Here is a 23,901-nt window from a genome sequence, read left to right on the forward strand (position 1 = left end):
CCTACAGATCAAATCCAGAGAAGCATATTGTTGGTCAAAATAATCTAGTAATTGTTTTCTCTTTAGCTCTAATCTAACACTTTGTTTGCAACACTAGAAATCAAAGGCATCTTCCTTATGCTTTAAGAAAAATTTAATTCTTAAACAAAGAGTATATTGTTGTCACTTTAGAACTTGTTTCTGAATACCGGTAAGTATTCTTCTGGAAGCCTGGGATTAGGGGAGTCATGTCTGCACCTCCACAGCTCTGCCACCCTGAAACACTTTAATCCTGGACGCTGTCTGCCCATCTCAGGCTGCTTCTCAGCACAACACAAAGAGGACTTAGGTTGGTCTCCTCTCTGCCCCATGCTCTGGTTGCTGGCCCAGCACATGGAAGTTCATCCGGCTCTAATTTCTATATAAGTTTTCTTTTTACTCTCTTCTTGAAAAAAGGGAAAAGGAAAGTTGGCAAGACATGGTCTGCTTGGTCAGGACTGTGACGAGGCTAATAACGCCTGTGGCACATATTGGTAGTGCTCTGTGTCTTACAGAATGCCTTTATGTCCGTAAACTCACAGAGCTGGTCTCCTGCTATGCTGGCCTGCCAACCAGAAATGTCACCAGCTGACAGGAAAAGGGATAGGTCGGCATTTGAAAGTGAGTCATCCTCAGGACTCTGAGGTGCTAGGAGGGATACTAGAGGGAGCTGTGAAATTCTCTCTCAAGGGCCTGTGGAAGGGGCAGATGATGCCTACGTGGATTGTTTCAAATGCAACCCTGCAAAAGACCAGGAAGTTGAAGTAGTTAAATCTTGAGCTCCTGCCTAGTTCTGATCTTCAATTCTTGAGAACAAATAGAAAACAAAGCAAGAAAAAAACAAAGCAAAACCTCCAGGTCACTATATATTAAGATTCTCCCTTTGTTTTTAAAAACATATTTTAAAAACATAGGAATTGCTAATAGGATACTTCGCTAATTGTGGCAGCTTACCTCTGAATTGTAGCGCTCTGTGCTAAACACCAGGTCAACTTTGCATCCCTCTTTTGGATTAACCTGAAATATAGAAACCAAATTTTAGCACAGTGGACGCTCCATTAACATCTTCTAATCCAAGAATCGCCCTTTTGGGTAACATGGCATGAAAATGGTAGCTGTTGCATTTATACCTGAATAGAACTGGTGATTTTTTTATAAGGAGAAGAGATCACAAATTTTGGTCTGATCATGCCATTCTGCTTGATAGTTTGACACCTACTCACAGAGAAAGAGGCTGGGAAAGGGAACCGGTTGCATTCCGGCTGGAAGCCACTTTGTAAAAACCCTCAAGGAGAAATGGACAGGCACGTGCAGGGCACTGGTGTGAGTTCCTTCACCCCCAGCTCTTCAGCGCCTTCCCCACACCCTGTCCCGGGTGCTCAGCTACATCAGCGAGCAAGACAGGTAGGTGTGGGCTCACCATGGTGCCGTCCCATGGCCGAAAGGGGGATGCGGGCAGCAAATGCCTAACAAGCAAATACTGTGCTTTCTGGGGCTGGGGGTGGGGGGCACGGAGGGGTGACGAGTAAAGAGGTAGAGCAGTAGCCAAGGGAGGCACCTGGGACAAGGCGCTCTCTAAGCTGAGATCTAAAGGACAGGGAGGAAGCAGCCAGGCCCAGACCCGGCCAGGGACATACCCTACAGGCTGAGGGGACCCACAAGTGCAGACATGAAGGGAACTTCCGTCTGTGACAGGAGGAATAATCAGCACTGAAGAAGTCCTCAGATGGTATGTTTCTTTCCTTTGCGGTTTTCACAGGCAGGCATACTTCTAAACCTTTGAAATGCATGTTTAGCCTTTTTAAACTGTTGAATGGATTCCAAGGCATATTTTTAGAATATACATATCCACATCGTTGAAATAAACTGTTTAGAAGAACTTCATATTATTTGCCATCATTTTTTTTAAGACAGCAAAAGGATTATTCAGTAAAAGAAATATTTTCTGGAGAAGAAAAGGAACTTTCTGTTGGATGGAGTTGGAGTTATTTCAGATAGTCTCAATTAAATTAGACTCTGAAAACATCATTTTCCTTAGAATCGTAGTTCAGGAATATAATAACTTGGTTAAAATAACAGGGTTATTTTATTTTAAATAGACCTGACATCATCAATTCCTATTATAGATTCTTCAAAATTGCTGGGAAATTGGAGAAGGGAGAGCAATAGGACTCCTTGCAGTTATTTATGCAGACAGTGTTTAACATGTAAATGTACAGATGTTGCTGGGGAGGGCAGAGGGGGCACCCAGGAGCACTGTGTGCAGAGCAGTTTGCTCAGGGCTCATCTTCAACCCTCAGTCAAGTTCCGATTCCACTTTACAAAATGCACACACACAAGGATGTCTGTTCACTCGTTCACTGTTCATCGGCCACTATGCCAGGCACTGGGGAGATACAAAGAAATATAGCATCCATTCCAGCCTTTCCAGAAACCTGCTGTAGTGTGGAGAGAGGCTTGTAGTGCAGCTGGTCAGCATGGCTGAGGGCTGCTGCGTGCAGGGTGCTGAGTTTAGGGAGGCTTTCTAGAGCGGGGAAGCCATGAACTTGCTTATTGAGGAGCGGGGCTAGCCAGGCAAAGCGTGGGAATGGGGCATAAGGCTGGTTCCAGGGGGACAGTGAGGCTGGAGCAAAGGTGTGCTGGGGAGGCTGGTGCAAAAGCATGGAAAGCCTCATTTTTTCTGTGAAGAGGACTTGGAACTTGATCCCAAAGTCTGTGGGAGCCACATTAAACACCACAGAACGTAGGTGTTGTGAAGGGAAGTAGGATAAGGCATAAAAAAAAAAAAAGGGCTTAGCACAGTGCCTGGGTCAGGGTAAAAGTAAAATGTTCACTATTTTTATTATTATTAAAATCTATACATATAAGGGATAGGAAGAACTGTGTCAGAAACTAGAGTCTGGCCCGAGTTCAAGGATAGGGAAGAAGATGACATGGACTCCCATGAAGGTTGCTCCTGAAACACTGAGACCTGCTCGACAGTGGCTGGACTGGGCTCCCACGGCTGCTGTCTCAAAGACCCCTGAGGTCTTCACCACCTGCCCATGTTGGGGGAACACAGAACTGCGCCTTTGACACCCCTAGCCACACCCACAAACAGCTAATGCTCACAGAAGGCGACACCTCTGCTTGCCAGCAGGTTTGAAGCCTTCAAGGGCTTCCTGCGGCAGCCCTGGGGCCCGCCCCCACCTGCATGTGCCCTTCGGGACTGGGGAGTCTGCCCTGCACGTCCCTTAGAGCTTCCTGAGTGCAGCCTCCTACCCAGGAGTCAGCCACGCCCTCAGCTTTCTGGCTGGGAGGTGGCGAGGGGAGGCCATTCGTGAGAACAAAGGAGGAAGCCGAGTTAGATGAGTTAGACTGGGGGGGGGGTGGACATTGGAGATGTGCTGGAGGATGCTGAGTGTTAAATAGTGAGGTTCAGCAGAGGTAATGGTTGAAGCCATGCGATTTGATGCGAGCCCCCAGGGAAGACACGTAGAATGAGAAAAATCCTGAGGAACATCAATGTTTACATCAGTATTAAATTGGGGCATGCTTATATGCTATGCAAATGGATTCATAAAAGTCTTCCTTAGTCTTGAAATAAAAAGAGGACTTAAGATGTTATTTGACTCCAAAATTTTTTTGAAACACATGGAGGCAAAGTGAGGCAGCAGTAACTACTCTTGGCAGGAAGAGAAACAGAACTCGGTTAACAAAGACTATGAACTGAGTCAGTATGGAGCCCATCCTTTTGAAGAGTTATTTTCTTTGCTGGTTTGATTTCCTTATTTTGTTTCAACTAGTCACTTTTTAAAGTGTCTACATTCCATCCAAAATAAGATTTTTATATTGTTGGTTGTACCGTATCACGCATCAGGACACAGTCCTTTTATCTCCCATAAAGGCCTCGCCCTTTGCCCTTCCTGTGAGTCACAAGTTCCTCCAGTGCTGCTTTGCTGGTTCTGGTGAGATAAGCGGCGACAGCCACAGGGGGCCTGCAGGCGAGTGAGCACGAGGTGGAGAAGTGCCACCTTCCTCTTGATGAGGTGTCTTGCGCTCTGAGGTTTTAGGATGGTGTTGCACTTTGGCTGTCCTTGATAAAATATTCTGTGCTAAAGAGGTCTTTGTTGTCAACAACATCCACTCCAGGATTTACTGAGCATCTACCATATTCCAAGCACTGTGCTAGGTGCAGGAAATATGATCAAAACAACAGTAGCATCTGCCCTCAGGGCGGTCTAGCGAGGGAGAGGACTTTAAGTCCGGCATTGTAGAGCTGATTACTTGACTATGGCTGACTTAAAAGCAGTGAGAGGATAACTGGAGAGCTGATCTAGTCTAGGCAGCAGGGAAGTGACATTTGAGCTGAACTCTGAAGATGAAGAAGGAATTTACTTTGGGGCTGGGGAAGGGAGCTGGCAGATCACCCCACACAGAGCAACTGGCCTGAGGCCCTGAGAAGCAGGCAGGGGGCGCAGGGCAGAAAGGCTGGAGCCAGGATGCAGGAAGAGGCCCACCCTGTGGAAGGGCCACCCCTGCAGGCTCTCGTGAGCGTTTGATCCTGAGAGGAATGGAAAGCCATGGACTGGAAAGAGGGACTGTGAACCGCTCAGTCCAGTCCAGCTCCAGTGTGGAGAGCTGAGGCTGGAATGGGGGGTGTCAGGAGGGAACACAGAGAGGGTAGGAGTCTGGCTGAGGGAGCAGGGCCTGAGCCGGCTAGGCACAGTGGAAATGCAGAAAAGTGAATGGTGGACGGAGTAAGTCCACCTACAAGGTAGAAAATGAACAGTTATGTATTAACAATTCAGGAGCAGAAATCATCATAGGAATGCACATTTTATATTAAGACAACATTTTAAACCTCAAGTATCATTGAAAAGATGCTTGTATGTACAGAATAACAACAGACATCCAATTGGCCAATGCCTAGTACAGTTCTAAGCACTTTGCCTGTATTATGTATGCTAGCAAAGCTCTGAAGTCCTGCTCAAACTCATTAGTAATTAGAGAAACGCCAATTAAAAGAGCAATGAGCTATCATAGTACAACTACTAGTAGACTGGCAATCAATTGGAAAGTGGATACGGCCCATTGTTGGTTGGGGTTTGGGGTACTCCTTCTTCATCTTCAGAGTTCAGCTCAAATGTCACTTCCCCGCTGCCTAGACTAGATCAGTTCTCCGGTTATCCTCCCACGGCTGGTGGGAGGGTGGCCTGGTGCGGCGCGGCTGGAGGCGATCTGGCACATGTGGTCAAATCTAGCTTGTGTATGTATGCCCTATGATCGAGAAATCCCACTCTACGTACACATCCCCACGGAATTGTGACGCAGGTCTATGAGGGGACCGACTCATATGAATGGGGACGTTCACCGAGGCACCGTGTGTAGTGGTGGGGCTCTGGGAAGCAGTCTGATGCCCATCCCTGGTGGGTGGCTGTTAAATGAGTACTATACAGCAGTTAGAGGTTCCAAACTAGCCCAACATACAGCAACATGGATAGATTGTAAAAATGCTGTGAATGAAAATAGAAACAACAAAATTTATGGACAAACCATTTACAAAAAATTTTTAAATAACAATTTGCACACAAACCAACAATCCTTTATAAGAACAACTGACAAATGGGAGAATACTCATCTTGCATTTTACAGGTGTTGAAGCGGGGAGGGACCGAGCCTGAAAGGGAATAAACAGACACACCCAAGAGAGGAGACTCGCGTGGACCAAAGGCAGGGATGGGCCCCCGAACTGAGCAGGGCTACCCCTCAGCCCTTGGCAGTGGAGGCCAACAAGAACACAGACAGGCTTTTAAACAGAGATAAAGTCATTTTAAAATGTTAATTCAGCCCACAGTAAATCGGTGTGGAGGCCCCCACCCCATATCTTAAACATGTGTTTTCCTTTGTTTTTCATATTGTTGGCATGATTGGTTTTGAAAAGTGTGGAAAACTGCTCACTCTATATGGCTTTGAATCTAGAAGCTCGTCCTGCAGACCCCAGAGCCAACCTCTCAAGGTCAACTTGTCCTCCCTCTGTGACATGCACAATAGGCTGCTACACCCACGTGGTGCAAAGATAATCCATTAAATTCAAAGCCATTAAAATTAAAAAAAATTTTTTTTTGAGATATAGGGTCTCACTCCGTCACGCAGACTGGAGTGCAGTGGCACAATCATAGCTCATTGTAACCTTGAACTCCTGGGCTCAAGCGATCCTCCTGCCTCAGCCTCCTGAGTAGCCAGGACTACAGGGGCGTGCCACCACAGCTGGCTAATTTTTCTTATTTATTTATTTATTTTTGGTAGAGACGAGGTCTCACTATGTTGCCCAGTCTGGTCTTGAATTCCTGGCCTCAAGCAATCCTCCCACCTTGGCCTCCCAAAGTGCTGGGATCTCAGGTGTGCCTAAGTAGACATTTTTGAAAGAGCCAAATCTGACACTAGGCAAGGGTGACCAACAGTTCTTGCTCTCCTGAGCTAGGGAGTATCCCTGTAAGGTGGATCTCAGAGCTTTAATTCCTTTCAACCCCACACTGCCAAAACTGTCCATCTTCCAGACAGATCAGAAAACTTTATGTCTCTTTCTTAACACACAGCCAGAGGCAAACCACATTGTTCTAATATTTTTCAGAAAAAGCCTGCAATGAAAAAGTCAGCAAACAAAGCAAATGACCGTGTGACTGTATAACCTGAAGGAATGAATGAGTACCTCTTTGGTGCAGATTTCTTTCTAATTATGTATAAAAGAGAATTTTATGGAACCTACGGCCTAGAACTAAATGCTTTATAATTATAGACCACTAATGATATGGTTCATGTTGTTATCTTGTTTTTTTGTGTGTGTTATTTTATGTTTTTTGATTTTTGGCCCCACTGGTTAGTTAGAAGACGCAGCGCTGTCCCTCGTCCCTGCATTCCCTCCACATCCCCGCCTCTTACCCCGTCCCATCACGGGCTCTTTAGGGGACTGATCAGCACTTTGACTCTTGGCTTGACTTGCAATCAGCTGGGAGGGAAACAGGCCATTTTCAAAGTCCTGTTTGAGAAAGTGCCTAATGGAAAAATGGGTGCCCGGAACTCATCACACTAGATTTTTAATTTTTTGATAAGAGAAATGCTCTTACCAAATCCTTATAAAGTCAATATCAAGCATTTATTCAGTGCTTACATATAACGCATCCTGCTACCATTGGGAGGGAATCATGATAAAAGCTATCACACACACACACACACACACACACACACACACAGTACTCTATGTGCCTCACTGGACTCGACACAGTGCCCATGTATTAACTTATTATATCACAAAAGCCCTTTGAGGTAGGTATTACTTATCCCCATTTTAAGAATGAAGAAACTGAGGCACTTGCCCCAAGTTAAGGAACTGGCTAAAGTCACAGAGCTAGTAAGCAGTGAAGCTGGGCTCTAGAACCACTGGTCTTCCCTAATACCGCAGGGGATGCAGAAACAGAGCCCAGCAACCTCTCTAAACAAAGGCAAGAAGAAAATTGGCTACTGGGGTGTGTGTGTGTGCTTGAGAGACAGAGACAGAGAGAGAGAGAGACAGAGAGAAAGAATTGTTAGCCAGGATGTTCTTGTACTGTGCTCATAACCAAGGTCCTGGCAGACAAGAACCACCCCAAACCTTCTTTTGGAAGGGAAACTGCCAGGCGCCAGGAAGAGCATGTGTGTTAGTTTGCTAGGGCTGCTAAACAAAGCACCACAGACTGTGCTTAAAATGTCTGTGGTTTAAAACAACAGATATTTATTCTTTCATAGTTCTGGAGCCTAGAAGTCCAATATGAAAGAGTCAGCAGGGCCCTGCTTCCTCTGAGACTCTGGGTAGAGTCCTTCCTTGCCTCTTCCTAGTTTCAGGTGGCAGCTGTCAATCCTTGGCATTCCCTGGCTTGCAACTGCCCCCCCCCCCCCCCCGTCCATCTCTGCCTCTGTCTTTAAATGGTGTTCTTCCCTCCACGTCTGTCTGTATCTTCACACGGCCTTCTTATAAGCACAGCGGTCATTGGACTTCAGGCCCATGCTCATCCAGTATGACCTCATCTTGACTTGATTACATCTGCAAAAACTCAAATAAGGTCACATTCACAGGCACTGAGGGTTAGGACTTCAACATCTTTGTGGAGAACACAACTCCACCCCTAACAGCAGGGAAGTAAAGATGATCTGAGTCTTTAGAAGGTGCCCTGGATGCCGACCCTTTCAGGCAAGGCTTCAATGGAAGCATGACCCAGTGTGGGTGGGGAACTCTCCAGGGGGGGCCAGGACTGCGACACCCTGAGGAAAAGGGACAGGGGCTCAGGAAAAGGCAGGTTGTGGGCCAGGGCATGGACGTGAGCATCCCAGCTTGGGGAGGTTGGCAAATTTATACTGAGGTACACTGGAGTTGAGGTTACAGTGGTGGACGGGGGCCAGATTAGAGAAGATCTCTTATATGGACCTTTATTCTAGAGCAGTGAGTCCCATACTTGAAGGTGCCGCAGAATCCCCTCTAGGGCTCGCTAAGACACAGGGTGCTGGGCCACACCGGAGTTTTTATTCAGGAGGTCGGGGCTGAGGCTTGAGAACTTGCATTTTAACAAGTTCCAGGTGATGCTGATCCTGCCGGTCCAGGGACCACACTTTGAGAACGTCTCTTGAGCTGCTGAGTGGAACCAGTGATGTTCTGAGGAAGGGGTAGAAGGTGACAAAAGGCTCAGGTGACAGTCACTGGAATACAGCAGAACTACTAAATAGGACATTGATGACAAGACCACAATTCCTCCAAAGTATTTTTTGTTTTGTTTTGAAACAGTCTCCTTCTGTCACCCCAGCTAGAGTGCAGTGGCGTCATCATAGCTCACTGCAACCTCAAGCTCCTGGGCTCAAGTGATCCTCCTGCCTCAGCCTCCTGAGGAGCTGGGACTACAGACGTGCACCACCATGCCCGACTAACATTTTTTTTCCTATTTTTGGTAGAGACGGGGGTCTCACTCTTGCTCAGGCTGGTCTTGAATTCCTGACCTCAAGTGATCCTCCTGCCTCAAGCCTCCCAAATTGCTTAGGATTACAGGCGTGAGCCACAGCACCTGGATCTCTCCAAAGTCTTGAGGGTGTCATCAGGACCAAATGAAATATAGGAGTGTTATCCCAAAGTGTGGCCGACTCAGGAACCTGGAGTCTTTGGCAAACCAGGTTATGAAGCCTGAGAAAGTCAAGGTGGCTGGTCTACCCTCCGCCTCAGTGGGTGCAGTTGACACACACTCCATGGCCACATAGTATGTGCCATAGTATGTCCCATTTTCCAAGAAGAAGCATTTGGACAAAGCGGTCTGGACTAAAATAATTTTTAAAGAAAATTCGCTGCTTGCTTCCTGTCACATCGATAGCTACTTTGCTTTATAATGTTCATACATGCATCAAGAAGTTAAAACTGTTCCCAGTGTGGCCTCTGATAAAAAAATAAAATAAAAAAAGAAGTTAAAGTTGCACATTCTATTTTTTTTTTTTTGAGACACAGCCTCACTCTGTTGTCCGAGCTAGAGTGCTGTGGTGTCAGCCTAGCTCACAGCAACCTCAAACTCCTGGGCTCAAGTGATCCTCCTGCCTCAGCCTCCCGAGTAGCTGGGACTACAGGCATGCGCCACCATGCCTGGCTAATTTTTGTATATATTTTAGTTGTTCAGCTAATTTCTTTCTATTTTTAGTAGAGACAGGAGTCTCACTCTTTCTCAGGCTGGTCTCGAAATCCTGAACTCAAACCATCCACCCGCCCTCGGCCTCCCAGAGGGCTAGGATTACAGGCGTGAGCCACCGCACCCAACCTTAGAGCTGCACATTCTAATAACAACTCTACAAAGTCAGTAAAAGCAGTTTGCCATAAAACACAAAGCTTTGTTTTCATGTTAGTGGATCAAAGATGTTTCCTCTACTACATACCTGTACTATCTTTGTATTAGGTACTATTCAATTTTTATTTTTTTTTAAATATTGGGTGAAGTCAATTTGAAATATTGAAATATTTGAATATTTTCCACTATTTCAAAGATGGAGTAAAGTCATTGAAATATTGAGTGCACTAGAAATAAACCTGAGGAACTTGATGAGGGATAGAGAATAGGTATTTATCTATTCTAAGAGCACATTTAAAAACCCTAACACCCCCTTTAAACTCATGCAAAACACAACAAAAATTTGGAGCAAATAAAAGAGCAGGTGAGTGTCCTTGAGAAACCTTACTGTGGCTGCCACAAGGACGAGTCTCCAAAGACATGATCCTGGTGGAAGCTAATCTATAGAAAGGGAACACTGGACTCTCTGTTTTCCCCTTCTCTGCCACTGTTGCTGGTTGCTAAGTGCTGGGTCCCTTCCTATTGCCTCAGATCAAGTTGTGACAGATTTAACTTCATGTGTCAGCCTGAGGGGGGGGTGGGCGAGGGCAAGTCGACTTTGTCCAGAGCTTACAGGTGATTCTAATCTCCCCTCCCACTCACCCTGCGACTCTCCGGTCTGGTGGACTCGGTTTCTAAATGTCCCCTCCAGCCTTCACATTTGCTAAGAAAACATAACTGTCATGCTATTCCAGTAAAAGTGCACTTCATTTTATAAGGTCACTTTTATGAGTCAGGCTTAGTGGGAGACAAATAAACAACTCATTTGTGAATAAAAATTGCTGTGTTGTTCTCATGTTCTAGACAGAGATAGCATCAGTATATTACATTATACCCTGGAATCATCTTATTGCATTTTCCTTCTCCCAGGCAAGGCCCGACAGAGTGAATACAGTTTATGGAATGAAAGTCAGTTACCTTCGGATCAGGCTCCAGCTGACGAAGCTACTTGCTTCCTCAGGCTAAGGAGCAGTGGAGAGAAAGAGATGGAAAACTGCGTAACTCCTGCTCAGCTGACTCTGGGAACCGAGTTCCTGACCTGGAGGAGGGAGTCAGAGCGGAAACGGCCAGAGGCAGGCGCCCTCTCCGGTTCGCCTCTGGGCTCAGGCGGGGTCATTAGGAAAAGCTGATTGTGAGAAAGACGTGGGAATGGGTGGGGCCTGGCCTGGCCTCCTGTTGCAGATGCCCCAGTGGTACCAGCACCCTTCTGGCCACCTCCATTTCATTCAACAAATATTTAAAATTTGTCCCTAGCAGGCCCTATGCTAGTGCAATGGAGGAGACAGAGAAGTGACACCCGGCACCCTGCAGAAGCTTCCTTCTAACTTGGGAGAAGCAGACACATGTGCAGAGTGGAAATAAAGTTGGTTGTTCAAGAACCAGGACGAGGCCGGTCGCGGTGGCTCACGCCTATAATCCTAGCCCTCTGGGAGGCCGAGGCGGGTGGATTGCTCCAGGTCAGGAGTTCAAGACCAGCCTGAGCAAGAGCGAGACCCTGTCTCTACTAAAAATAGAGGGAGATTATCTGGCCAACTAAAAATATATATAGAAAAAATTAGCCGGGCATGGTGGCGCAGGCCTGTAGTCCCAGCTACTCGGGAGGCTGAGGCAGTAGGATCGCTTAAGCCCAGGAGTTTGAGGTTGCTGTGAGCTAGGCTGACGCCACGGCACTCACTCTAGCCCAGGCAACAGAGCGAGACTCTGTCTCAAAAAAAAAAAAGAAAAAAAAAAGAACCAGGATGAAGCAGCCTACAGTCAAGTACCAAGATGGGGCATGGAGGGCAGGCGGGTTTACATGTGAGCTCACCAAGGCTGTGGGCATCAGCGAGGCAAGAGGTGGGAGCAGGAGCCGATGTTTCCTGGGTGTTGTTACGTGTCGGGCAGTGCAGTACGTACTTGCAGGAGCTCACAGCTGCCCTGGGAGCTGGGGTGGCGTGCTGAATAAGACACCCACCCATAAAGACGTCCACTGCTTAATCCTCTGGGACTTATGAATATTATTTTACATGGCAAAAGGGATTGTGCCAATGTGATTAAGTTAAAGGTCCTGAGATGGGGAGATTATCCCAGGTTATCCCGGTGAGCCCAATGTCATCACAGGGTCCTTATAAGAAGGGGACAGTAGTGTCACAGCCAGAAGGTATACACTGCTGCCTTTGGAGATGGAGGATGGAGCCATGAGCAGGGAGCACAGGCAGCCTCTAGAGGCTGGAAAAGACACCCTGGAGCCTCCAGAAGGAACAATGCCCTGCCTGCTGACACCTTGATTTTAGCCCAGTGAGACCCATTTTGGGCTTCTGACCTCCAGAACTGGAAGTGAATAAATGTGTGTTATTTTAACCCACTAAGTTTGTGGTGATTTGTTACAGCAGTGATAGGATGCAATGCAGATACAGAATTACTTGTGACCCTTAATGTCATGTTCTGTGTAGGCATGTGCCCTGGGGATGATCACGATTCACATACCCCTTGTGCACAGCTAAGGTACAAGACTCCCTTTCAGAATTCGACTTTACTGGCTAGAGACACGCTGAACAACCCTAACAAGCAGCCCAGAGACTTGTTATGGCTGCTATCCCTAGCCATTGGGGGACTGTCTCTGTAAAACACTTCAATCAACGCACCTTCACAAAGGCAAATAAATGCCAAGGCTGTAAAGTATTGATACATCCTGTGGTGACTCATTGCTTAACAGAAAGTGAGATCAAGGGTCAGATTGCATATGGGCAGCGGAGACAGAGAGAGTATTTAACATTCCATGCCTCATAATACATTCATTTTAGGGTTGATTATTTATATTCAATCTCCAGCAGAACAACCCAGGTCCTTAAAGGAAGAGTCTGCGACACAGCACCAGTGGTCTTGATTTGGGGCATTACTAATGCTCTGTGATTACATCCATCCTTGCCTATGACTTTACATGGGGAAAACCAAGTGGAAAATGTTGTGGGCTGGTAAAAAAAAAAGTTTGTGGTTTAAAAACTATTTATTACAAGATGGTAAAATACATTCCAACTTGCCAGCTCTTCTGGGTGCAGTAAGCTTGGGTGACTAGGATAAAGTTCCAAGGAGGCCAAAGTCAAAGTTTTACCCTCAAGGCCTGGTGGCCTTTCCTGCCCCATGCTAGACCCAGACTACGCAATCAGAGCCTGCAGCCCCAGGGGTGCTGTGGTGGGTGACGAGGCAGAGACCGTGGTACACTGTGCTATTCCAGCATGAGCAGTGCCTGGGAAGGAGGGTTTGTGCCTTTCTGTTCTTTGCTTTCAGGAGTTACGTTTCCTCCTCAGGGCAGTGTGAGGGTGCGAAGGAAGGCCTGGTTCTTGCAAATATCCCCTTCCCTGCCGTTCTTTCATGATGGCCATAAAAGCACTTAGGAGCTTTTCTTACACGAAAATTAAAATTATTGCACTTTAGTATTTTATTCCTTATCTTCTCCCTCCATACTCATTGCGGCCTTTTTAATTCTCCAGATTTTGTTTCTATGACCTACTTAATGCTTTGCTTTCCTATTCTCCTGAATGATCACCTCTGAATTATTGATATTAATGGAGAGAAGACTTCAAGAAGAGCAGTAATTAGATGGATTATATTGTATTGAAGAGCTTTATAGATTGAAGAGTGATAAAGGAACAGAGCTTTTCTTAGTAGAGTAAGTGCTCTCCTGACCGCTCTGTGGCCCAGTGGAGGCTCTGTTTGTGCTATCAGCCTCGCAGTGGCCTGACCCTGGAGGTGCACAGGCTCCTGCCTGGTGGCCTGCCCTGGGGCTGGCCTGGTACTTACCCGAAGTCAGCTGATTTGCTCCCAGACTTGCTTACTCTGGGTGTACTTAGTACCTAATTACATGAAAAAATGTTACGTAAACTGGCAAAGAGTGGGTACAAATGAAGAGGTCATGTCCACAAGATCCAAGTTAAATGCTTTATAAAGCATTTATAAAGCATTATAAGAATTGATGAAGTCAAGTCTCTAAAACTTTTGCTGCTGAATTGGGTGTGGATGAGTTAAGATTGGGCAAGAAAAAGAAAAAAATAAATAAAAGCAGACGATTGTGCACTGTATTCTTTGCAAGTGTTCACTCCACTGTAAGGAAACCAAAATGGAAATCAAAAATGATCCCCTATGGGCATGTTGTTTTTTTGCTAGAAAGACTGTAAGAAGCTCCAATTAAACAGCCTTGGCCCTAAATTTATACTTATGCATTTTTATTTAAGTTGAAGCAATTAAGGTAAGGGCATAACTCCTCCCCCCACCCCCCACCCTGCACTTTGGTCAGCTGTTTCAAGTATGTTTCTAACCGCTGGTCCTGGCCTGGTCAGAGGGCATTCACCTTAAGTGACCAATCCTCAAACAACAGCTGATTCCCAAATAAGTTGACATTCCCAGGAAGTAAGTGCATGTGAAGACTTCAGCCAGTCTCTCTAAATATTAGTAAAGGGCTGGCGCCTCGCTGACAGCTCCAGGTAGGGGCCAGTGGTCCCCAGAACTTGCTGAGTGGCAAGAGGAGACTTGTCTCAGCATAAGGGGCAGCCTAGAATAGTGGGGACTAGGGAAACATTGCAAGACTGAGTCAGGATACCCTGGGTAGCATAAGACCCCTCAACACCATCCAGAATCTCCCATCACTGCAACTGAGCCACGCATAGCGGAAAAGTAAAAGCCTCATTGCTTGTGGAAGGGTAATGAAAGGCCAGGAAAGAGACGGCATCAGGCGGGGGCAGCGAGGGAACACAAGCCGTGGTCTGTGATCTCTCCCTACAATTAGGAACAAAACAAAACAGAACCCTCCCTCCACTCCACTCCACTTTCTTAATTCTTCACTGTATTTACCACCACAGCTATTGCTACCTTCTACCACCAGAGGGCAATAGTGTTTCTAAAATGAGGAGTTCTTGCAGACGCAAGAAATCACAGAATCAAGGAAACCAAGGAATGTCAGAGCTGGACGAGGTTTTAAGCATCATTTGGTCCACTGGCTTTCAAAACTTTTTAAGTTGCAACTCATAGTAAGAATTGATTTCCTAATTATGACTTAGTTCATGCATATATATTTGAAACATTTTTAGACACCACTTACCTTTGCTTTTGCAACGCACTGTAATAGTTTATATTCTAAACTACTTCACATAAAAAATAAAACAATTGGACCCTACTAAATTGATCTCATAACCACCAGTGGGCCCTTAGTTTGAAAAACCCTGACTTAGCCCCAGCCTCTCATTTTATAAAGGCATGTACCCTGACCCCTAGCATGGGGAGGGATCCCCAGGAGCTATACTTCTCTTACCTAGATGAATGACAGACACTGTGCAGCAACTGAGCACTCAGCCTGACAATGAACAGATTGCATTAACAGTCAAACTTGAGTTTTGGGGATCTACCATTTTTTACTTCTTGCCAATGCTATGACTGCTCTCGTAATTGAAGCAGAAATTCCTTGTCACCACACTGAAAGCTCCATGCAGGCTGCATCTGTGCTCCTCATTCAGGTAGCTGAGTGCTTCAAAACTGAATGAATATCAAAGAGGCCTTCCCTAATGACTCTACTCCAAATATGAATTAAGGCCAGAAAATCTAGCCCAGTGCCTGGTATACAGTAAGTGCTCAAGACTGCCCCTCAGATGTTATAATGGTAAGGGAGGATCTCTTTAAAATTCAGGGACATTATACTATTGTAGATAAAAAACAGTAGCAGAAGAGTAGGAGAATTTTTACTTACTCAGGTTTTGAGAGCTAGCTTGATCATTTTGTGAAAGATGCCAAGTATTTTATTTTTTTTCCAAGCAGGTGACTAAATGTATGAAAATTCAAAGCATTTGATTACTACTTTTTTATTTTTAAAGTCTGGGAAGGAAGGAAAAAAAATCCCTGGAATTGAAAACTGGTGTACTTTAGGAATCTGAGCTTGGTTTTCTGTAGGGATTCCTCTCCATAACAGGGAGCAAACCTTCAGGGATGCCTTCTCTGGACACTGGGAGGTGGCTACTCTCTGACCTTGATAGAAAGTTCTCAAGCTCTGTTACCTCACTTCTCTGTTGGACTAGTAAAACTGAACTTTTTTGTCCCTGAACACAGCAAGCATTGGTAAAAAGGTGACAAGAATAGGTCCATTTTCTCTAGGAACAATCTGATTCAATCATTAAATAAATTTAGCCATGCTGGCTGCAGGAATAAATCTTTCAAGAACCAAGGCTGAGCTTCCAAAAGGCCTTTCCTGCCATGTCTGATACCAGGCCTAGCACACTCAAATGAAAATCCTACTGCCACACTTTAAAACTCCATCTAATTACATGCTATACTTAATTCTAGATTCTTTGAAGCTATATGTCTGCAGGCTTTGTAGAGTATTTGGTGGTTGCCAGGAGGAGCAACTTTGGGGACAGACAACGTAGTTCTGCAATGTTTGTAATCTATTTGATGAAAGAAATGTAGTGACACGCACAAGAGGATACCTACAGCCAGTGCCTTGAAATCAGCAACCAAATAACAGGTTGTAAATTTCTCATCCACTCAGTTCACAAGTAAAACTGAGCCCCAGGTTCACTCACTCCCACTAGATTAAAGCAGATGCCAGCATCAGAGGCTTCCTACCCAGGCCTACGCGTAAATTCCAACCATCTTATCCTGAAGCCAGGTGGTGGCCAGCAATTAACAAGAGACACTCGTCTGCGGTACGGTGTGGGAACTTGTTTAGATTTTGGAAACCCTGCCCAAGACTGCGGCTGAAGCCCCTGGTGGGTCGCTCCCACAGTAAGCAACCCCATAGCAGCAAACTCTGTGTGCTCTCACACAAGATTAAGTGTTGCTCTTTGGGCCTGTTCCTCAATTTCCCCATCTCTCTCTCTCTCAGGTATGGGAGCTGTCAAGAGCGCTGCCCTGTGGAAAATCTACAGCTTCGTAACTGCCGGAAGGAACGAGCCAACTTTCCGTAGATTCTGCGCACCGATGGGTCCCTCCCACGCCCTGGACACCTGGGGGACGCTGAGGCACCAGCCGGGGTCTTCCCTGAGTGGTGCGCTCGGTCTCCCCGGTGGACCCGCCAGGGGCGGGCAGGCGGGCGCACCGGGAGTCACCGTCCGGCGGCCCCCGCACTCACTCACCGGCGCGGCCCCCGCACTCACTCACCGGCGCGGCCCCCGCACTCACCGACGCGCGGCCCTCCTGCACGGCGGCCAGCGCTCGCAGGGCGCTGGGCGAGCCGGCGCGGAAGTTGAGGAAGTGCAGCGCCGCGCGCGCCGCTTGCTGCAGGAGCCCGCGCGACAGCCCCGCGTCCTGCGGCCGCCTGGGGTCCTCGGGCCCCGCGGGCGCCGCCGCCGCCCCCCGGAGGGCGAGCAACAGCAGCAGCGCGAGCAGCGGGGCGCCGGGGCAATTGCCCCGGGGCCGGGGCGCGGGCGGCGGTTGCCGGCGGGGCTGCATGGACGCGGGCGGGCTGCGTGGCTCTCGACCGGCCCGGGCTCGGAGCGGGCGGCGCCGGAGCTCGCGGAAATAAGGCCGTGGTGGGCCCCTCCCCTCCGCCCCCGGGACGGCCGGCCGGAGGGAGCCGGTGTCCCGGCTCGGCCGCGCCCTCTCCGCGCTCCCCGCAGCCCTTGGGCCCCCTCCACGCCTCCCCGCTGTCCCGGGGCGCGGGGCGAGGGGCGCGCGTGTGCGGAGGGGCAGGGCGGCGCGGGCGTCCACCCCAGCGAGCGCGGCCCGACGGCCGCCACCCGCGCAGCGACCCCAGCCCTGCTCCGGGCCTTGGCTTCTCCCCTGCGATTGCTACGATTTCGCAACCCTGGGGTTTTAGAGAAAAACCACTTGGATTCTCCAAGAATTAGGGCTATGATTTCCCAGCAGTTGAAAGAGGGGACAGGTGGAGAAGGGGGCGAGCCGCAGGGGGCGTTGATGGCGGTCACTGTGGCACAAAGCCCGTGGAAGTGGGGAGGTCGCCCGAGGGCTGGTGCCGGCGAGGAGCCGGGGTGCGGACCGCGGGGCTGAGGCCGGGCAGCCAGGACGTCAAGGGGGACGAGTGGCCAGGAGGGCGGGGCGAGATAAGGCCCAAGAGGCCCATTGGACTTGGACCAAGCAGGTCATTGATAACCCTGGTTCGAGGCAGAGTTAAGGGCAGCAGTGGGGGGATGGAAGTCAGATTCCAGCAGGGTGAGCTGTGGATGGGCCTTAGGGAAGGGCGGACATAGCCATTGTTTTTAAGCCACAGGCATTAGAGAAAGCCCAGGAGAACCAGGGGTCAGAAAGGAGAGTGCTAGGCGCTCCCAGCACCCATTTCTCCACCTTGGCTTTGTCCAGGGGTGCACCCCTGCCCTGCACCCGTGGACCCCAGCCCCATATGGGGCTACAGGAACTCCCTTCTTGTGGGTGGCGGGTTGAGGCCAGTCATGCGCTGACTGTGGAGGAGGTATGAGCAGAGCCCAGGGGCTGATGGATGGGGCGCCCTCCCTGGAAACATCCTCCCTCCCCACACCACTTTGGATGTTGTCGATGCCTTGTCTTGTCTCTCCTGTCTTCTGCAGATACTCATGGAACACCTACTCTGCCAGGCTTTGGGGAATGAGGGTGAACAATGAGATAAGCATCTCTGCCCTGCTGCGGAGCACCTTCCAGGAGGTGGGGCCTAGACAATCAATGAGGCCAAGGGAATGTGCCCTGGGTTGGATGCAATTACATGCTGTGGAGAAAAATTAAGCCAGGAAGGACATGGAGAGTTGGGAGGTGGTTGTAATCTTGAATGGTACAGTCAGGTGACATGTGAGTGAGGACCTGAAGGAGGTGAGGGAGCCAGGTGGACAGGTACGGAAGAGCACTGTAGGCAGAGGGAACAGCAAGTGCAGAGACCGGAGCAGGAGTCCACCTGGCATATTTTCAAGAAGAGCAAAAAATGCATCTGGAGGGAGAAGACAAACGGGAGACTGGAGTCCCTTGATAGGCCATGGGCATGTCTGGATGTGCCACCTGTAAGTGCCCCCCGTCTTGCTGGCAGCCTGAGATGAAGCCCATTTCAAGAATGGTGGGGCAGAGAGAGGGTAGGACCCTGGGTTCCTGGTGCCATTGTTGACCACCTGGATCAACTGATCCTAAAGCTTATTTCTTATTGTTTAACTTCATTGAAGCTGGAGTTTCTGTTTCTTGCTTTCAGAGGCAGCTCCGACACACATAATCATCTTCCAGAACCCAGTCATCTCTCCCTTGCCTCAGTCTGTTTTGTGCTGCTGTATCAAAATTCCTGAGAGTGGGTAATATATAAAGAACAGATATTTATTTCTTGCAGTTCTGGAGGTTGGAAGTCCAAGGTCAAGGCACCAGCAGGTTTGGTGTCTGTCAAGGGCTCAGTCTCTACTCCCAAGATGGCACCTTGAATGGTGCATGCTCTGGAGAGGAACGCTGTGTCCTCATAGTCTGGAAGAGTGGAAGAGAATGAGCCCACTCCCAAAGGTCGACTTTACAGCAGCATTAATGCATTCATGAGGGCAGAGCTTTCATGACCCAAACACCTCCATTAGGCCTCACGTCCCAACTATTGCACTGGGGATTAAGTTTCAACGTGAGTTTTGGAGGGAACAAAAGCATTCAAGCCATAGTACCTCCAAGTGTTATAGTAGTAGGCTTCTTGAGAATTTAGCACCTTCAGGTTTTATAAAGATTAAAGTTTCCTTATTTTACTTCAGTGTTTTGTCCTCTGTCAGTGTGTTAGACTGTTTTCAGCTGCAAGTAACAGAAAACCTCCTTAACTGAACATGGACTATTCAGTGGTCTGGAGTGGGAGGCATGGTTTGGTGACTCAGTGATTTTTTTGAAAGATTCAGGCTCTCTCCATCCTTCTGCACAGATATCCTCTGCTGGTTGGCTTTTTGTCCATGGACTTGTAGCTTCATGGCTATGGAATAGCTCCAAATATCACATTTTCACATGCTACAGCCAAAGGCAAAGAGCAGGGAGTAGATTGTAAGGGTTGCAACAGAACTCTACATTGTGAACTTATTTTTTTGTTTGTTTTTGTTTTTCTTCAGGAAGAAGTAGGTTTTCTAGAACCTCCTCCCCATTCCTTTCTCCCCACCAGATCTTCCTTTACATCTCATGGGCCAGAACTGGGTCACAATGGCAAACCCTAGCTGCCAGGCAGGCTGGAAAAATATCTGTCATTTTTCAGCCTCTATTGTGGTGGTCTGGCCTGTAAATCAGGATTAAGTTTAACTGCATGGAACAAAAACCCAAATGACATTGGCTTAAACAGGAGAGAACCTTAATTCTCACATAAAAGAAATTGGGGGGGTGGGTAGGGTGGTAGGCCATCTTTGGTGGTATTGGCAGGTCCATGAATTTGTTAGGGGTCCAGGCCATTTCCAGATGTCAGCTCCCACATCCGAGGTTACACTCCTTGCCCTCAGAGTCCAAGGTGAGCACTAGCCATGAGCAGGAGCTCCTTTTTGTAAACTTCCTAGAAGTCCCACAGGGCACTTCTGCTTATACCTTATTGGCAAGAACTTAGTGTTATTCTTAGTAGCAAAGGAGGCTGGGGAACGTAGTCTTTTTTCAGGGTGGCCATATGCCAGAGTAAAAATCAGGATTTTGTTACTAAGGAAGAAGATTGTGTCTTACTGTGGGGTATTCAAAAGAAGGCCATTAGACAAGGATTGTGTGCAAGTGATTTATATAGGAATTGCTCCCAGGAGAACCAGTAAGGACTCAGAAGGAGGGTAGCTATGCCAGGATCTCAGAGTTGTGCGATGGGTGGTTCAGCCTGATCCACAGGGGAGCTCTGGACTGTAAATTATGCTGCAGAGATGTCCTGAGGGGATCTGGGCTTCCACACCTCTATGCCTGTCAGTTATTGGCTAAGGGCCACCCTGGATGATATAACCCAGGTACCTCAGGCTTTCTACAGGTGGATACAAAGAGGCATTAGCATGAGAACACCTCCCTCCTTTCCCAAGAACAGCTCCAGGAACCCCAGGTTGGAAGCAATAGCATGCCAAGTGGTAGGGGCAGACTCAAGCAAAGGGACCTGGGGATCTCAGCCGGTCCCAGTGGGGTCCCTGCAGGGATAATGGAGAGTGGTAGCCAGCAGCAATCTCTGTCACTGAGGCAAGGCAGAGGAGGGTGGGAAGGGCTGATGGTGGCCAAGAAGTGGTCTGTGTTCAGCGACTGCTTACGAGATGGTGAGACCATGAAAAATGACACAAAAGAGGAAAGATAGACATGCAGAAAAGTGCTCAGGGAACTCTTCCAAGGGTAGTTATTTTTAATAGCAATAATAATTACAATAAGAGCAAATGGATGCTGATCAGGAACACATAGCATTTATTTTATAAACAGAGATGTTCTGGAACACAGACTATTTCTTGCGCTGAGAACTGTCCATGTTCTTTGTCCATTTATCTGTGGGGTTGTTGGATTTCTGGTTGATTTGTAGAAGCTCTTTCCATACTAGAGAAGTCAGGCCTTGACCTTCCAGTTGTATCACTAATATCTTTTTCTCTATTCATATACAGCTTTTGTGTGTACCTAGATTGTTCTTCTTTGCCAGATACCGTGTGTGGGGATGATACTGCTAACTGCACACCACGTTCTCCAAAGGGCCTATCGTCTTGGGTCACATGCCACCTCCCACCACCCAGGTCTCTCCTCCATGGGGTTGTTGGAAGCCTGTGCCACACGGAAGAGGAGGAAATTCTCAGCGTCTGTGCAGAAGCAGTGGTATTCCCCACAAGGGTGCCCTCATCGGTCATAGTTCCTAGTTCCTCAGTCATTGCTCAGGTTATCATGAGGATTTTTATCTAGAGGATTTGGTTTGTGTTTAAGAAACATAATGGTATACAGAGCTATAATGACTATTAATCACATGAAAAGAGAGTACAGAGGGTGGGGAGTAAATTGATACGACCTGTTTGGTGGGCTATTTGAAATATCTATGAAAATTAGAAATACACACACCCTTTGACCCAGAATCCCACCTTTAGAGTTTGTAGTAACAGTAGATTCACACACGTACACAAAGAAGTATGTACAGGATGTTTATCTCCGCACGTGGTTTGGAAACTCCTTGAGGGCAGAGATGCCAAATGTTCTCATTCTTTGATCTTCATTTCCAAGAACAGCGCCTGGCCCACAATAGTCACCCTTACAGATTTTATGAAAGAATGAAGAATAAAGGGCTATAAAAATCTAAGTTCCATGGTTGAATAATTATGGTACTTCCATACGATGAAATATTATGCAGTCGTTAAGAAGGAGGTAGATCTAGGTATGTTGATACTGAACCCTCTCTAAGGTATAATGTTAACAGAAAGCAAAGTGTAAAATAGGGTGAGTAGTATGCCACTGTTTGTTTTAAAAGAAACAAATAACATACTTACATGCATACATACATAAACGTGGAAATATGCAAAAACTGACTCTGAAAAATTTCACAAGAAATTGGCAACTATAGGATAGGAGAGAAGTTTTCACCATGTAGCCTTTTGTGGTGGTTGATTTTTTTTTTTTGCAATGTGTGTTACCTATTCTAAATAAGTAAATAAATGAAGAACTGTTCTGAGTGTGCTTCAATCAGTTTCTCCTGTGGTGGGAAGGACCACCATAGGGGCTTTACAATTTTACCATTCGGCATAGCCAGAGCAAGCCTGCCTTAGCCTATTTGTCTTACAGTTCAGTCTTCCTCCCTCTAAACCTTGCCTTTTTACACTCTTCTTTTGCTTCAGGCCTACTTGGGTTTGCCCACATTAACACTTCTAGGAAAGGGGTTGATGAGCTAATTCATACTGTGGTGTAAATGACTGCCAGGGCTCACTGCATTGCTCCTCCTAGAAGCATTGTCTTTTAAATACAGACAAGCTCTTGAGAGACCTGGTTCTAACTGAACAGATGCCAGGTGTAGGCACCTGTGCAATGTGCTAGGTGGAGGCATCCAGCAGCCCCTGAACATCTGTGTCTGCTCCTTCTTGCCCCCTTGAGTACACAAAGAGGCCAGAGAGCAGGGCGGGTGGGCTTTGAGAGGCTTAGCTGTTTATTTCCCTTGTCTTAATCAGCTTAAGTTGCCATAACAAAATCCCACAGACTGGTGGCTTAAACAACAGGAATATATTTTCTTCAGACTGGAGGCTGGGAAGTCCAAGATCAAGGTGCCGACTGATTTGGTTCCTGGTGAGGCCCCTCTTCTTGGCTTGCCTTGGAGCTACGCGCTCACACAGCAGAGCGAGAGGAAGCAAGCCCATCCCCACGACCTCATCTAACCCTAATGACCTCCCAAAGGCCCCCATGTCCAAATGCCAACACATTGTGGCTTAGGGTTTCAATGCATGAATTTGGGTGGGGGACACAACTCAGTCTACAGCAAACCCCTCCCAGAGGGGCTGGGCTGTGTCTTCCCCACAGATGAGAGGACTGGGCATGAGGAGACCCGGTGGTGGCATGCAGAAAAAGAAGGGAGTGGTGACACTGCCGTCCTGGCTTGTGGAGGGTGTAAGAGGGCCCTGGAGCTGGCTCCCATGGTCTCAGGCCCCATGTTCCCTTAGCCAGGCCCTGACAATAGCGGAGAACAGGTGAGGTCGTGCGGACACAGACGTTGTTTGGGGCCTCCCAGCAGCTGTCCATTCTTCCTCCTCGTGATGCTTCTCTGATTTGCACTTTGCCCGCCCCTCTCCAACGCTGCTGAGCACACCTCGGTCCAGGGGGCCAACTGCGCTGTCACCCCACCCCTCACCTAACTGTCCCGGGCCATTGTGGTGGGTTCGGGAATAGGCTCAGGACCCTGTGGGGGAGACTAGGACACGAGGAGCGGTTGGTGAGGTCTTGGGGAGAAGCTTTCTTGCTCTTCTGCGAGTGTGGGCTCTCCCCTCTTCTGCTGTCCTTGTGAGAAGAGCCTGTGCCTGAAGCTGTGGGTGCCACGTCGCCTGCCCCAGGAAGGCGGGCCTCAGGATGAGTCCACTCAGTGGAAGCTGGAGATGAGGCAGGGAAAGAAACCAGGTCCTTGGGGACATGACCAACCCGTCGCATCATGACGCATCTGAAGCCTGCCCTGTCTCTA

The 23,901-nt window shown here is 47.9% G+C and overlaps 1 protein-coding gene and 1 long non-coding RNA gene across 4 annotated transcripts in view; both read right to left on the minus strand.

Moving 5' to 3' along the window:
• Positions 1–17,315, minus strand: part of RARRES1 (retinoic acid receptor responder 1) — a 29,425-nt gene extending 12,110 nt beyond the window's left edge. Inside the window, exons 1-2 of one of the 3 annotated variants that reach the window (XM_045539551.1) lie at positions 17,031–17,315; positions 973–1,035 (exon numbers count right to left, since the gene is read on the minus strand). In XM_045539551.1, coding sequence (XP_045395507.1) covers positions 973–1,035; positions 17,031–17,300 — 333 coding nt within the window. In that variant the 5' untranslated portion in view covers positions 17,301–17,315. Of the gene's footprint in view, positions 1–972; positions 1,036–1,655; positions 1,824–17,009 lie in introns of those variants that run through there. The other 2 variants (XM_045539550.1, XM_045539552.1) reach the window with 2 other exon arrangements.
• LOC123630218 lies at positions 8,533–10,975 on the minus strand. Its single transcript, XR_006732618.1, has 2 exons — positions 10,806–10,975; positions 8,533–8,683 (listed from the first exon to the last, which is right to left on the minus strand). It is a non-coding gene; the product is annotated as an uncharacterized LOC123630218 (long non-coding RNA).
• Positions 17,316–23,901: the final 6,586 nt, after the last annotated feature.

Source organism: Lemur catta, chromosome 1 (genome assembly GCF_020740605.2).
Source record: "Lemur catta isolate mLemCat1 chromosome 1, mLemCat1.pri, whole genome shotgun sequence".
Taxonomy (NCBI): Eukaryota; Metazoa; Chordata; class Mammalia; order Primates; family Lemuridae; genus Lemur; species Lemur catta.